Genomic DNA, 15579 nt, shown 5'->3' with positions numbered 1-15579 from the left:
ATTCAAACTTCCCCTTACAACAGTTAATCTATTCTCATACTCTTTCTCTGCCTCTCTTTCTTGGTCCTCCTCTCTATCTTCACTTTTTGGTGTAGAGCTCTCCTGAATTATCAACCTGCCATTTTCTCATTCACAGAACAAAAGCATTGCTGGCCGGGTAAATATTTATTACCCATTCCCAGTTGGTCCTGAACTGAATGGCTGACCTGACCACTTCAAAGAGTCAACCAGGTTGCTTTGTGTCTGGTGTCACATAAGGGCCAGACTAGACAAAGAGAGCAGACTTCCTTTCCTGGAGGACATTAGTGAACCAGATGGGTTCTTGCAACAACCCAGTAGTTTCATGATGCCCATTACTGATAATATTTACTTAATTACTCAAATTTAAATTCCCCAGCTCCCATGATGATATTTGAACCCATGTCCACGACCCTCCTTCAGAAAATTAACCACCGGGCAAACATATCATGTTTTAACTCCGTGTTTAGCTGACTCTTGACCATCAAGTCTGGAAGATTGGCCTAACACCGCTCTTAAGCAACCCCTCCACTGCACATTGATCACTTACCTCATCTGTGATCTGGTCCGCACATCTCTGCATCTCATCCTGTTCCGACCTCGGATCCATATTGTTTTCCAGGTTATTCTCCATGATGCTTCCTATTGCCGACCTTTGCGTGACAGCTATCACTCAGCAGCAGTGGTGTTCAGCAGGGTCCTCTGAGAAGAGACTGAAAAACAAAATGGGGAATCTTTTAGGCTATTGGCCATGTCTTGAACAGAGTCCATAACAAGAACTGGGGAGTCCACAAATAATGTTGATATTACAAATTTGTTCTGGAGGTGCAAACAAGTTTTGCAGAATGGTTTACAAGATTCCATTCTCCAAGTCCTCCACAGCAAACTGACCTCACTTCCACTCAGCACAAGGTTTGCATTTATACAGCGCCTTTATATCCTCAGGACATTCCAAAGTACTTTACAATTAGTGAGGCAACACACAAAAAACTGGAGGAACTCAGCAGGTCAGGCAGCATCTATGGAGGGAAATGGACGGTCGACGTTTTGGGCCGAGATCCTTCATCAGGACTGGAAAGAGGGCAAATAGCCAGTAATAAAAAGGTGGGGGGAAGGGGTGGAGCAAGAGCTGGAGGTGATAGGTGGATCCAGGTGAAGGGGTGATAGGCAGGTGAGTGAACTTTTGAAATGTGATCTTTGTTATGGTGTAGGAAATGTGGCACAGCAAGATCCCTCAAGGATCACTAAAATATTGACCAAAGGCATTGAGGTGATTACCATTGATATTCCTTGAATCTTTTGATCATTTGTTTTATGTCTTCCTGAGTGGTCAAACATTGCTTTGGCTTAACATCCTCATTTTTTTTCAATCCTACTCACTATTTCCACATATCTATGAGTTCGTCTCTTGGATCCGGGTGGTGGGGGGGGGGGGGGTGTGTAGGGGGTAGGGGGTTGGTGGGTAGGGGACTGTCTGATGATATAGCTGCGGGAAACACCGAGATGTTAAAGCACAGTCCCAGCTTAATTGTCAGCATTCTCATTTCTCAGTCAGTTACGCTGTGGGTTGAAGATCCACTCTAGTGGCTTGAGTACCTGAGGCAGACAGCTGTTCCAGTGCAGTACTGAGGGAGCACAGTACTGCTGCAGACACTGCTGTTTTTTGGGCATGACATTAAACCAAAGTCCTTTCTGACTCTCAAGTGCATTAAGGAAATTATTCTTAAGAGAAAAACAAGGATCTCCAGAGGTACTGTATGTTTGTATAATTTATGTTTAATTTATGTTGTTCTTATGTTGTTGTGTATAGATATAGGTAAGTTTCAGATATTTATTTATCAGTCACATGTACATCGAAACACATAGTGAAATGCATCTACTTGCATTACTGAGAATGAGCTGGGGGCAGCCCGCAAGTATCTGACGCTATGTGCCTGTGATGCTGCTGCAAGTAAGTTTTTCACTGCACCTGTGCGTACATGTACTTGTGCATATGATAATAAACTCGACTTTCGACATATCCAGTACTTCCAGCATTTTCTCTTCTTTACTGCAGTGTCCTGGCTGATATTCATCAACCAACATTGCAGGAACACATGAACTGGTCTTTATCACTTTGTTGCTTGTGGAATCTTGCTGTGTATAGATTGACACCCATGTTTCCTAACCACACATCAATGTCACAACCCTTTGCTGGGAATTTGGAAGGAAACGTTATAAATTCCTTTACTTGGTGCTGAGGGTATAGCCATGACCTTGGTGGAGTTAACAGTTCCCTCAGTTGGAGGGGGGGGGTGGGGGGAAACAAACAGCCAGAGGTGTGACTCCCAAAACCATAGGCAAGTGCCAGTGGATGCCAGCACAGGTGCAATGCCTCCTTCCAAAGTCAAATAGCCTGGCCGTTCTAAGCTCAGACTTGAGAAATGGCAACTGTGCGAGATCCCAATGGCAGGCTGGTGTCTCTGGAGCTGCAACCTGCTGTCAGCGAGAGGAATGCAAAGAAAACCGCAGAGTTAATGAGTTGGGGAACAGGCCGTGTTTATTTTCAGTCTCTGACTCTCATTTGCTGAGACATAACAAAACCCCTTGTTGGGATTGCAAATCAAAAGAGCAGAGGCAGCTCGCTGTTTCACCGCATTACTTCTTTTGTAATTCATCCCCCTCCCCTCCTTCCACATCCCCCCCCCCCCCCCCCCCCGTTTCTGTTGCAGTCGAGTTGCTGAGTGACAGTGCAGGAGACAACCCCCATCCAGGCCCATCTCACCAACGCACTGCACCACCGGGGCCACCCCCACCCCAACCCCCTCTCCGGCTGCCAACACATTAAGAGCCCTGCAGAAGGTTTCTTCTGCAGCAGCTTCAGGACAGATTTCTGCATCGAGAAAACCTGCAAGAAGGGGATACTCACCGGGTGTAGGGGGGGGTCTCGAGGGGTTAAGGGTTGGAAGCAGAGATTTGCTTTGTGGTACTAACATCAAATAATAAATTATAAATAAACAGCTCCTCGCACGACGCTTGCAACAAAAAGACTGGAGCATCTGAAACATTGCAATTAATCATTTAAACAGTCTACAGCAATCTCGCCCATTCAAACTGGAGGAATCACTTGCTATTTCACAAACTGGATATATCCAGCATAGGGGATGTACCTTCAAGGAGAACAGCACTGTACCAAATTGCCACAGAACCCAGCGTATTATTATAAAGAATAAGATGGTTCTGTACTCACTGGTCTGTCTCCTCTCCAGCTGGTGATGTTCTCCTGTGTTATTCCTCCACACTGCTGGTTAGATGGAGACTGGGAGCTGACATTGTGTGTGGAAACTCCTCTTCTCTGACATCACCAAGCTCCTCCCCTGTGACATCACAGGGCAGTGTTGAGAGTGAGAGGCAGCCCCCTCAATTCATGGTGGCACAAGCATTAAGAAACTTCCATGAGGTCAGCAGAAAAGGGGTACAACGTGTTTGCCCCTCTAACCAGCAGTCTGACAACACAGCTGCAGGGGAGAACTGAGGAGATCCAGGAAAGGTACAGGCATCTCACTTTATAGCATTAGGGCTTCTCCTGTTATCTCACACCAAGATACAGCAGAGAAGGAAGCCACTCAAACCAACACGTAACATTGTTCTTTCATCCTCCTGAACAGATCAGCACAAATTAAGGTGCAAAATGCCAAACTCTGGATAACTCAGAGTCAGAGACTCAAAGCATCATACAGCACGGAAACAGGTCCTTCAGCCCACAAGTCCCTGTCGACAATCAAGCACCTATATACATGAATTTCTCTTTTTTTAAATTCACACACGATCCCATCAACTCGACCCAGATTCTACCACTCACCTACACACTATGGACCAATGTACAGCAACCAATTAACCTACCAACCTGGATAATTTTAGGATGTGGAACGAAACCAGAGCACTCAGTGGAAACCCATGCGGTCACATGGAGAATACGCAAACTCCACACAGACAGCACCAGAGGCCAGGATTGAACCATGGATGAACCTCAGCAGTAACTGAGGGGAGCTATTTAACCATACAGGTATCACAGCCAATCTTCTCCACAGTCAAAAGAGACACAAGAGACTGCAGATGCTGGAATCTGGAGCAACAATCTGCCAAAGGAACTCAGCGGGTCGAGCAGCATCTGTAGGAGGAAAGAAATTGTCGATGTTTTGGGTTGAGACCCTGTCCCGATGCAGGGTTGAGACCCAAACCATCGACAGTTCCTTTCCTCCCACAGATGCTACTCAACCCACTGAGTTTCTCCAGCAGATTGTTTCTCCGCATTCAAGATCTGCAGATTAGAATTAACAGCGGAAACACAGCAGCAACCCTATGTAACATCTTATCCCCTTCCCCATTTGCCTGCTGCCCCTCATCAGGACCATTAACTCATGATAAGTATCAATAAAAAAGACCGCCTTGTTATGTTCCTTTTGTTTGTGGGAGCCTGCTACTGGGATACTGGCTACTGCATTTCTCACACTACAACGACAACTTCATAGTTAAAAGTACCCCAATGGCTATAAAACATTGAGGTCATGGTAAGGTATGCCATAAACACATCTTTTCTTTCCTGAAGCTTGTCAGTTGAGTTTGAAACATAATGGAGTTCACCTGGATCACTTGCATGGAAAACAAGAGACTGCTATCTGTTAACCTTCAGCCAGTACAAGCGTTTAGGATTCAGCAACAATTGCAGGCACAGGTGCCACATAGAGTGCAGATTATCTGCATTTAATTAGACTGATACAATTTCACACCTGTGTTACACTTTATGAATGAAATATGCACGCCTCACTGGTGCTGTGCAACATCTCAGATCTTCTGATTAGCTGATAGATTTTTCTTTCCCCTTTCAGATCTGTCTTATATTAGTACATGTCAAATTCAGATACTACAAGCCATGCTTTCATGGTGGACCCTTACATACAAGAAGTGTGCATATATAGCAACATCACAACTCCTGGTCAGGTTGGAGATGATTTGGTAATGTTCCTTCTGTGGCGACTCACCGTCTAGTCGGGCGAACCGGCTCGGCAGTCGGGTCGCGCGGCGTCGGAGCGACGAGGCCCAAGATGGCGGCGGGCCTCGTCTTTCCGAGCGACGGGGAGAACCCGCGCGCGGGAAAGTCCTGATGACGTAGGACTTACGTCATTGCCGGTTTTTTTGGGCGGGAGTTTTTCTCCCTTAAAGGGCCCACACAAGGCGGGAAAATAAACCAGTTCTGTTTGGCAATCCTCCAAGTAGAGTCTTGTTTTATTCCGCGGTAGCAACTGCTACACTTCTCGATTATCAGAAACCCACATTACTAGAGGTAACCAGGATTGACTGTATACACAGAAACTATATCATGTAACTATCTTCCATTCAATGTATTTTGCTAAAGAAATACTTCTGCTATAGTCAGGATGCTGCAATAGTTTTGATTATGAGTTCAGAGATCCTGCTGCATGGGTCATGGGTTAGAAGGCTGTTTGCTGTAGTTTCAGTCACAACTTCGGAAATGTCTGTTGCAGTTTTGGTCAGGGATTTGGAGATATTGCTGTAGTTACATCTCCAACTTGCTGTCGTTCCAATCACGGCCTTGGATATTTTGTCACGCATTGGTTGTTACCACTATAAGAGTTATAGTGTCTGACCAACCACTTTCTGTATGTTGCTCCAATGCTTCAGTGAAAGAGCTTACAGAGGTTGCCTGACTGTAGAGTAAGTCAATGCAAGAAATGATGCTTTGCACAATGCAAGTTATTTTCTGCTTCCCTTTGCTGCTATCCTCTGGTATCATAGTAAACGAGCAAGAAAAGATATTGAGACAGACACTATTTTCAGTAGTTTTGCTCATGGTTGCGAAGTCCCACCGCAGTAATAACTTACTGGCATCAGTTCTGCTCTGGCTCTAACTCTATGGCTGACAGTCACAACCCACTTTGATCAAAGTGCTCTATGAGTCATCTGCTGGGATACAGCAGTGGGATTTCAGTGCAAACCTTGGGGAGGTGGCTCATAAGCACTTGTTTCTTGAAATCCAAATCAATACAGCACCAGCATAAAAGGAGTACAAGACAGTGCCCATAAGGTTCACAAGTACAGCACCTTGCATTGAGGTTCATCCATCCTCCACAGCAGTGGGGAAAGGGCTCTATTAACACTAATGGGACCATAAAAATGGGAGACATTCCATCCCTAGAATTAATACCTCTTCTTTAATGAACCACAAACCTCAACCAAGTAAGTTCTCATTACGTAGTCCAATCTTGTGTTCATTAGGATGACAGATGCCAGCAATAGGGATGAAACACTTATACATTTACGCACCTGGTGTCAGCATTAAACATTCACAGGCCAGATGTAACTTGACTAAATAAAGCTCATTCTATAATAAATGACTCCAGCAATGCCAGAAGAATATTTTCCACAGTGTTACTATACTGTTTGCCATTCACTAACAATCATGCATATTCTACAAATGAACTAATCAGCAACAACAAAATGCATTTCTCAAATAGTAACCAAAGACATTTCCTGAGCACCATCAGGAAAAATCCGATACCAAGCCTTATGTAAGATGTTACTTGGACAGGTCAAACATGAAGCCTTTAAGGACCACTTTAAGAAGCTGAGGTAGAAAGTTTCAAAGTCAAAGTCAAGTTTATTGTCACATGCACAAGTACAGGTGTGCACAGGTGCAATGAAAACCTTAAGTGCAGCAGCATCACAGGCACATAGCATTAGGTACACAACATTCACAAAAAACATAAATTATACACAATCTTTACAAGAAAGAACACAATCAGAAAAAAGAAAAGTCCATTGTAGTGCAAAGTCGTCATAGTGTTGCTCTACTGAGGTTGACATTAGGGTTGCGCAGATCAGTTCAGGAACAGAATGGTGGAAGGGAAGTAGCTGTTCTTGAACCTGGTGGCATGGAACTTCAAGCTTCTGTACCTCCTATCCGATGGTAGCTGCAAGAAGATGGCATGGCCCGGATGGTGGGTACCTATGATGATAGATGTTCACAGAGGGGATTCAGAAGCTTGTGGCCTAGGCAGCTAAAAATATGACCAAATTAAATTTAGGATGAAGAAGAGGCCTGAATTGGAGGAGTGCAGAGATCTCGACAATTTTAGATCAGAAGGAGGTTAGAGGGACAGAGGAGGGTCAAGGCTATGGCCAGATTTCAAAATAAGGATGAGAATTTTGAAATTGGATTTCCTGGACTAGGAGCCAAAGAAGATTGATCAGCAAAAGGTCAATGGATCAGGTGCGAGTTAGTAGAGTGGGAAAAGTTTTGACACTGCAGTGGAGATAGGGTATGCAAACCCATCAAATGCACTGCAATAATCATTTTGGGATTAAAATGGCACAGATGAGGATTTGAGCAGTAACTGAGTTGACGCAGATGTAGAGGCAGATGGCTTTGGTGATGGTGAGGATTTGGAGTCATAAACTCAGTTTAGGATCAGATAAGACAGCAAGGCTGTGAATAGCCACAGTATGCCCAGGTTGGCAGATGGAAACAGTGGCTCCTGCTTTAGTACAATACTAACTATTCATTAACCATCCTGCAGCCTCTCCATTGCTAACCAGACTACTGGCAATGTCACACTGTTCACCAATGGTCACAAAAATGGCAAGATGCAAACTCTTCTCTTGAAGCAGCCTGCAACCAACTGAGAAATCTAAATGTAGAATTAGAGATGAAAGGTCATTTGCTAACCCTCTGCTTGAACAAAGAGAAAAGTCGAAGATAACAGGAGAACTGGTGCTGTGATGTCTCTGGAACCTGGGTTTAATTCCAACTCCAACTGGGATAAGAGTCTCCTGCACATAGACCATCTGGGGTTTGTAAATGAGTCCAGCATTTTAGGCGGTCTCTTCGAAAGAATTTCTTTTAAACATGTCTGTGCTATCAGGTGCTCTGATGGGTTCAATACATTTGAAAAGTGAGGTTCTCAGGCATTCTCACTCCACTAGGGTGAGAAAAATCATAAATTTGTCCCAAGTGTTGTAGGTCTCAACCTTGACTGTGGTAGGATGCCATAGTTAGCATTACAGCTACAGGCATGTGGAGGGTAAATCAGCCAGGGTTCCTGTACACAGTCTCTTTCCAGCAAAGCTCAGCTTAAACATCTTTAATTAAATCCCAAGTAAGGACTTTGGGAACAACAGAAGGCCATTCAGCCCCTCGAGTCACTTCTACCAATATCTCGACTTCATTTTGCTGCATCAGCCTTTAATGCAACAGAAACATTTCAATCTCAGTATTCAGATAAATGATCCCCAGCCTCAACAGTTTTTGGAAGAGAGAGTTCCAGATTTCAGGTTGTCACAAAGGGATAATATAATTCTAAAGAGTGTGGATGAACAAAGGGATCTAGATGTATGTCACGTGGTATGACTCTGATACATTATTGTAACAGGAAACCCTGTTGATTTGAGAGTTACTGCCTTCAATAAAAGATGTTCTGTGTACAGCTGTGCCTGCTTATTTGCTTATGCTAGCAGCAATGCAAAGCCACAGGGGCATGGCTAGCAGAGCCACTGCTTCACAGCTCCAGCAACTCAGGTTCAATTCCCAACAACGGAGCTTGAACATTCTCCCCGTGACTGTGTGGGTTTCCCCCGGGTGTCCCAGTTTCCTCCCACATCCCAAAAACGTGCAAGTTGGGTGGTTAATTGGCTATTGTAAATTGCCCCTAGCGTGTAGGAAAAATTGATGGGAATGTGGGGGAATAAAATGCAAAATTAGTGTAAGATCAGTGTATATGGGTGGTAGATGGTCGGTGTGGTACTCTGGCTGAGGGCCTGTTTCCATGTTATAGCTGTTCTGTGACAAAGAAACTGCATAGGTTGGGGTGTTGCTACTTGACAGAGTAGCAGAGTAATATTCTTGGGTGAGGAAGATGAAGAACAGGTGTCCTAAGTACAGTGATGGTGGTAGACAGCGGATGAACCAAATATAACACAAGCTTGGCAAGTATAAGCAGACACAGCCATTTGTCCTGTGCATAGAACTTGTGAAATTGTTAGTTAAGGTGAATAATGCCTTATGGAACAGAGGGTCGTAAAAACATAGAGACAAAGGAATGTAATGACACATGAGGAGAGAAAAGTGGTGCAGTTGCTAGCAGTAGGGTTGGGAATATACGAAACATTGGTGAGCCTAATGGTATCAGAAGCTGCTCCTGAGGTGTACGAGGACGTGATGCAGACCTTGAGGGGATATTTCAATCTTACGTCATGAGAAATAGTTGAAAGAATTTGGATAAGACAATTTAATATGGGGAACCTAATGATTGAGGAAACGTGAGATTGCCACCGCTGTGGAACTGGTGCTTAAGAACGTGAGACAGCTTTGCTCAGAGTATAATTGTGAGGTGCAAACAAGGGTCCACAGGGTCTGTAGTGATGCTATGTCTTCTTCATCAGGCCCAAGCTGAAAGAAGGTTCTGCAGAAACCGGGTCACGTGTGCAAAAGGTGGGAACGTTATGGGGTGGATAAAGAGAATGACTTTGCTACAGCCTTAGACTGCCCAATCAAAGTGGCTTGGTGTTGCAGTTGTCATAGCATAGGTCACAGAGTGCAAGCATTTAAAGATGGTAAAATTCAAGTCCCTATAAGACAGAGAGGCAGGTCTACTTGCTTGGGAGTTGGAAATACAATGGAGTCAGAGGGCAAACTGTGGAAATGGGAATGCTGAATGGTATGTACACACGTCGGAAGATGTCGACAAAGGTGATAGATTTATGTCACCACAATGACAGAAGAAGCAACCATAAATATCCAATGGACAATATGGCATCCTCATCTTTCACATTTTCTTATGACATAAAAGGAGGTTATTTGGCCCATAGAGAAAATGCTGGCTCTCAGTGCATTCCCATCCATCCCATTCCCCTACTTATTTCCCTGTAATTTATTCTCTCTAACAAGCCCATCAACTCCCGTCCCCAATTCTCTCACTGCCAACCTGCATGAGGGATAATCAACAGTGGCCAAGGCCAATGAACCTCACAACCAGCATGTTCTTTTGGAAGCCAGAGGAAACCCATACTGATGCATGGAAAATGTGCAAAACTCCACAAGAGAGCACGGGGGTCAGGACTGAACCTGGGTCGCTCGAGATCTGAGACAGCAGCACTACCTGCCGAGCCAATGTGCTGCATGATAGGACAGAGCAGGTACTTGGAATACTTCCACTGCTTTTCATCTAGGACATTGATGGCTCCTGAAATACATACAGAAAATGCTGGAAACACCCAACAGGTCAGGCAGCATCTATGGAAAGAGAAACAGTTAATGTTTCAGGTCTGAAACCCTTCATCAGAACAGGGAGAGAGAGACAAAACAAGCTGATTTTTAGTAGCTGTGAAGGCAGGGGAGGGGTGGGTAGAAGAAAGGGAATATTTCTAGTAGAGCAAGACCAAATTAGTAAATGTAGCAGCAGGAGTAGCAGTTAGGATCAGATAATGTTTCTTCATCTCGGTAATGTTTTGTAAATGGTGAGGCTGTGGGACATGCCCTGTAGGCCAGACTATACTAACAGAAAAAGATAAACAGAGCCAAAAATGATGACAGGCAAAACTAGCTGATTCAGATACAGACAGGAAGAGGTAGAGTTACCTAAAGTTGGAGAATTTGGTATGGAGTCCAGAAGGCTGCAATGTGCCCAGGCAGAAGATGAGGTGTTGTTCCTAAAGCTTGCATTGAAATTGTTCTAACAGCGCAGGAGGGCACAAACAGAAAGGTCAGAGTGCCAGCGGGATGGTGAACTAAAGTGGCAGGTAACTGGAAGCTCAGGGTCACTCCTGTAGACTGAACACAGGTGCCCCAGAGCATTCACTTCCTATGCATTTGGTTTCTCCAATGTAGAGGTGGCCACATTGTAACACTGATTGAAGTACACAAGGTAGGAAGAAGTGCAAGTAAATCACTGCTTCACTTGGAAAGACTGTTTGGATCCCTATATGATGTGAAGGGAGGAGGTGAAAGGACATGTTGGATCTCCTGCAATTAAATGGGAAAGTGCCTTAAGAAGGAGAGTGGTAGGTGGGACGGAAGAGCGGGACCAGGGAGTTATAAAGGGTGTGATTCCTTCAAAATGTTCAAAGGGGAGAGGAGGGGAATATTTATCTGGTGGTGGAATCGTGCAAAAAAATTGCAAAAGTGGCTTCCCCTCTATGTTGGTGGACAGGGCATGAACACTAGTTCCCCTGGTTGCCTCCCTTCCATCCCACCAGCCTCTGCATTCAATGGATCATCCTTTGCAACTTCAGCCAGCTCCAACAAGGCTCCACCACCAGATGTACATTCCCCTCCCCTCTCCTTTCAGCATTTCAATGGGATCGGTCCCTCTGTGGGTCTATTCTTCTGTTCCCACCCTGTCTTATGGCAGTGACCCACATAACCTCCGGAAATGTAACACCACTTGCTTCACCTCTTTCCTTTCACACTATCCAGGGACCCAGGCAGTCTTTCCAAGTGAAGCAACGATTCACTTGCACTTCTTCCTACCTTGTGTACTGCATTCAGGGTTCACAGTTTGGCCTTTCTACATTGGAGAAAATGAATGCAGATTGGGTGAATGCTTTGTGGGGCACCTGTGTTCAGTCTACAGGAGTGACCCTGAGCTTCCAGTTACCTGCCACTTTAGTTCACCATCCCACTGGCACTCTGACCTTTCTCTTTGTGGCTTCCTGCACTATTCCAAGGTCCAATGCAAGCTTGAGGAAAGACACCTCATCTTCCATATGGGCACAGTGCAGCCTTCAATACTAAATTGATACCAAATTCTTCAACTTTATATAACTCAAACTTTCTTTCTCTCTGTATCCAAATCGGCTATTTCTGCCAGTCATCATTATTGGTTCCGTTTTTCTTTTTCTGTTAGTATAGGCCTATAGGGAATGTCCCATAGCCTCACCATTTACAAAATATTGCTTGGACAAAGCAGCATTATCTGATCCTAACTGCTATATTTACTCACTTGATCTTGCCCTATCAGGGATATTCCTTTTGTTTTACCCACCCCTCCCCTACCATCTCCATTTGTGAAAACTAACTTATTCTCTCTTTCCCAGCTCTGATAAATGGCCTTGGACCTAAAACAAAACCTGTTTTTCTCCCCACAGACGCTGCCTGACCTGCCGTTTGTTTCAAGCAAATTCTCTTTTTAGTTCAGATTTCCCACAGTTGCAGTTTTTTGGATTTTCATTGTTGGCACCTACTTTAAAGACACCAATCCAATCATGGGTGAAATGGATTATTGGACAGTTCACCTCTCAAAGTGCAGATAAATCCTTCCTCCTGGGAAGAGAGTTTGTGGTTAGCCTATTTCACAACTCCAATTATCTGTGGGAGGCTTTGCTGAGCTGACAAAGCTAAAATCACTTTCCATTTGTAAGTTGGTGTGGTCGGATATGTTGTGATAGCACCACTCCTCTCCACAAAGGCTGAGCATTCTGAACACAGGCAGCTTCAAGTGATTTTCCACTGCATCAATGAATGGAGTGTCAACAAGAACAATGCAGAGCACAATTCTATTAAATCCAGCCACATCTCTTTTATCTGGGGTTAAAAGATTGAGATAGTTCTAATTAAAGAATTGATCTGCTTCCTTCTATCAAAACAGGGGAGGCACTGTCCTTTGCTGGAGTGTGGATGTGTGACATGGGCTAAAGGATCAAGGGATCTGGGGAAAAAGCTGGAAGAGGGTATTGAACTTACACAATCAGCTGCGATCATATTGAATAGTAGAGCAGGCTTGAAGTGTCATATGGTTTACTGCCAGTCCTATTTTCTATGTATAATGTTATGTAGCCTACAAACATCTACTATCAAAGCCCAGACATGAATAACAATGTGTTGGGATACCCTGGACCTCTTCGGAACATTACCCCAGCAGGAAGGCAGGAGAGGAGACAGAAAAGAATTTCCATTCATCCAAAGTTTCCATCCTTTAAAGAAAGTTGAATGAATCATGTTGGGGTGTCTATAGACACAGTGTCTTCTCCTTTAAGGAGATTTTGATGGAAGCAAAGAGTCAGAGCGCCCTGGTATCATCTTTGACACAACACTGCCGCATGACAGGCACAAAGTGCTGGAACACAACCCACAACTTCATATTTAAATACAATGAAATCAAACAAGGCTTGTCAAAATTTTGTTCATGAAATTATTGTTACTCGGGATTAATTGAGTGTTGTCTGTAATTCTTATCCCTCCAACCTGGGTTCAAATCCAGACACTTTGCCTCTGCGTGATCACCGTTACATCTTATGAGAATTGTTTTCCGTCAATACAGTTCTAAGAAGGAATTTGATGCCATACTTCCCAACTCTACTTTGGAATGTCCATTCTGATGTTTAAGTTCTTTCCATGTGCCTTCACTTAAAATTGAGAAGCTCACAGTGAAAAGTTGAAAGGTGTGTGTGTGTGTGTGTGTGTGTGTGTGTGTGTGTGTGTGTGTGTGTGTGTGTGTGTGTGTGTGTGTGTGTGTGTGTGTGCGCGCGCACATATGCACGCAGCTGCATCTGCAGGCATGTATATTTCATAAAACTCCGATAATCTGATATCCGACTATTCAGAAATCCTGACGGTTTGGCATCTGCCTCACCAGATGGTGTTTGCCATGCTCCCCTTCTCACCGGGACCACAGTTCTTAAACTCTTTGAGACACGGTTTATAGTTTTACTCTTTAAACTTACCAGGTTCAATGGAAAATTTATTATATCTTGTTTTAAAAAAAGTCAATTTAAAGCGCATTGGAGTATTAAAAGAAATAACACACAATAGCCTGGGAAATCTGCTAGTCTGGCACCAAAGTTCCATATTACCGGAGTTTTACTGTTCCTTTCTGGATCTCTGCATCTCCATCTCAGGAGACAGACTTGCCAATGACATCTTCTAGCTTACAACCAAATGATATAAATGCTGAACAATTTCAGGTAACGCACACCCCTGGTGCTCTCCTCCCACACACACTCAGCTGTCCACCTAGTTTTCTTCTCCCTTTGTTCATCCCTCCCATCCCCTCACCCACCTGGTTCCACCTGCCCATCATCCCCTCCCCATCTGGCTCCACCTATCACCTACCAGCCTCTATCCCACCCTCTGCTAATATACTGTTAACCTTTACTATTCCTTCTGAGTCCTGATGCAGGGTCTTCAAACAAAACATCAACTTACACCTTTTGCCTCACAGATGCTGCTTGACCCGCAGAATTCTTCCAGCGTTTTTTTTGTTCTAAATTCTAGCATCTGCAGTCTCTTTTGGTTTCCTTTTACTGTAGATTACATTGGGTCACACGTTAGGCCACACTTAGAGTACTGTGTCCAGTTCTGGTTGCCTCATTATAGAAAGGATGTGGAAGCATTGGAAAGGGTGCAGAGGAAATTTACCAGGATGCTGCCTAGTTGGGAGAGTATGCATTATGAGGAGAGACTAAGGGAGCTAGGGCTTCACTCTTTGGAGAGAAGGAGGATGAGGGGAGACATGATAGAGGTGTACAAAATATTAAGAGGAATAGATAGAGTGGACAGCCAGCGCCTCTTTCCCAGGGCACCAATGCTCAGTACAAGAAGGCATGGCTTTAAAGTAATGGGTGGGAAGTTCAAGGGAGATATCAGAGGAAGGTTTTTTATCCAGAGGGGTGGTTGGGGCATGGAATAGGCTCCCTGGGGTGGTGGTGGAGGCAGGTACATTGGTCAGATTCAAGAGATTGTTAGATAAGCACATAGAGGAATTTAAAATAGAGGGATATGTGGGAGAAAAGGGTTAGATAGTCTTAGGTGACGTTTAAAGGTCGGCACAGCACTGTGGGCTGAACGGCTTGTACTGTGCTGTACTGTTCTATGATTCTAGATGTGTGTGCATTTGTGTGGCTGTGCCTCTTTGCATGTTTGCATGCATGCATACTTTCTCTGCTGCTAGTGGCTATCCTGGGAGCTGCCTTGAGCACAAGGAAGGTGGCTTTGGAGCACTGAAACACGTAATGTTTGTACTATAAAAACGTAGCTAAAGGACGGTGCACGTAGGCTTGGTATCAGTCAATAAATAGTGTGATCGCGGGCAATGGTACACAAGAGCAATCACTTTTCCCAGGTCGATCACGCGTGACCTGATGCATCGTAATAAGTGCCAGCTGCAGGGCATGCTGTGCAATTGAAGACAGGCTGGTCTGATGTTCTGTCCAGGGGAACAGGAGCCAGTTCCTGCCGCATTGCTCTCGAATGTAGCATTTGCAATGCAGTATTACATTGATCAAGGACCCAATGTACTCACTTTAAAAGCTTGCAACAAAAATCTATATTTAAGGGGACAAGAATTTCCTCAAACCCAGCCAGGCAGATAGTAAATTTTGCAGTCCTTGCATTGCTGGAGCCAGGGCAGAGCTCCTGCATTATTGTAGCCTGTGTTCAGACCAACAGCATTTAGTAATAGCAGTTGTGAGGATCAGTAGTAACATCTCCTCCTCGCTGACAATCAACACAGGCGCACCTCAAGGATGCGTGCTTAGCCCACTGCCCTACTCTCTCTACGCTCATGACCG

General features: G+C 44.5%; 1 protein-coding gene across 2 annotated transcripts in view; it reads right to left on the bottom strand.

Annotated features, from left to right (window-relative positions):
* LOC127586383 (synaptosomal-associated protein 25) overlaps positions 1–15579 on the bottom strand; it is a 144248-nt gene that overhangs the window by 85269 nt on the left and 43400 nt on the right. Inside the window, exons 1-2 of one of the 2 annotated variants that reach the window (XM_052044305.1) lie at positions 3248–3361; positions 569–731 (exon numbers count right to left, since the gene is read on the bottom strand). In XM_052044305.1, the coding sequence (XP_051900265.1) occupies positions 569–652 (84 nt within the window). In that variant the 5' untranslated portion in view covers positions 653–731; positions 3248–3361. Of the gene's footprint in view, positions 1–568; positions 732–3247; positions 3362–15579 lie in introns of those variants that run through there. The other variant, XM_052044304.1, reaches the window with a different exon arrangement.

This window comes from Pristis pectinata, chromosome 35 (genome assembly GCF_009764475.1).
Source record: "Pristis pectinata isolate sPriPec2 chromosome 35, sPriPec2.1.pri, whole genome shotgun sequence".
NCBI lineage: Eukaryota > Metazoa > Chordata > Chondrichthyes > Rhinopristiformes > Pristidae > Pristis > Pristis pectinata.
Note: the sequence above shows the minus strand (reverse complement) of the source record. Positions and strands in the feature narration are given on the sequence as shown.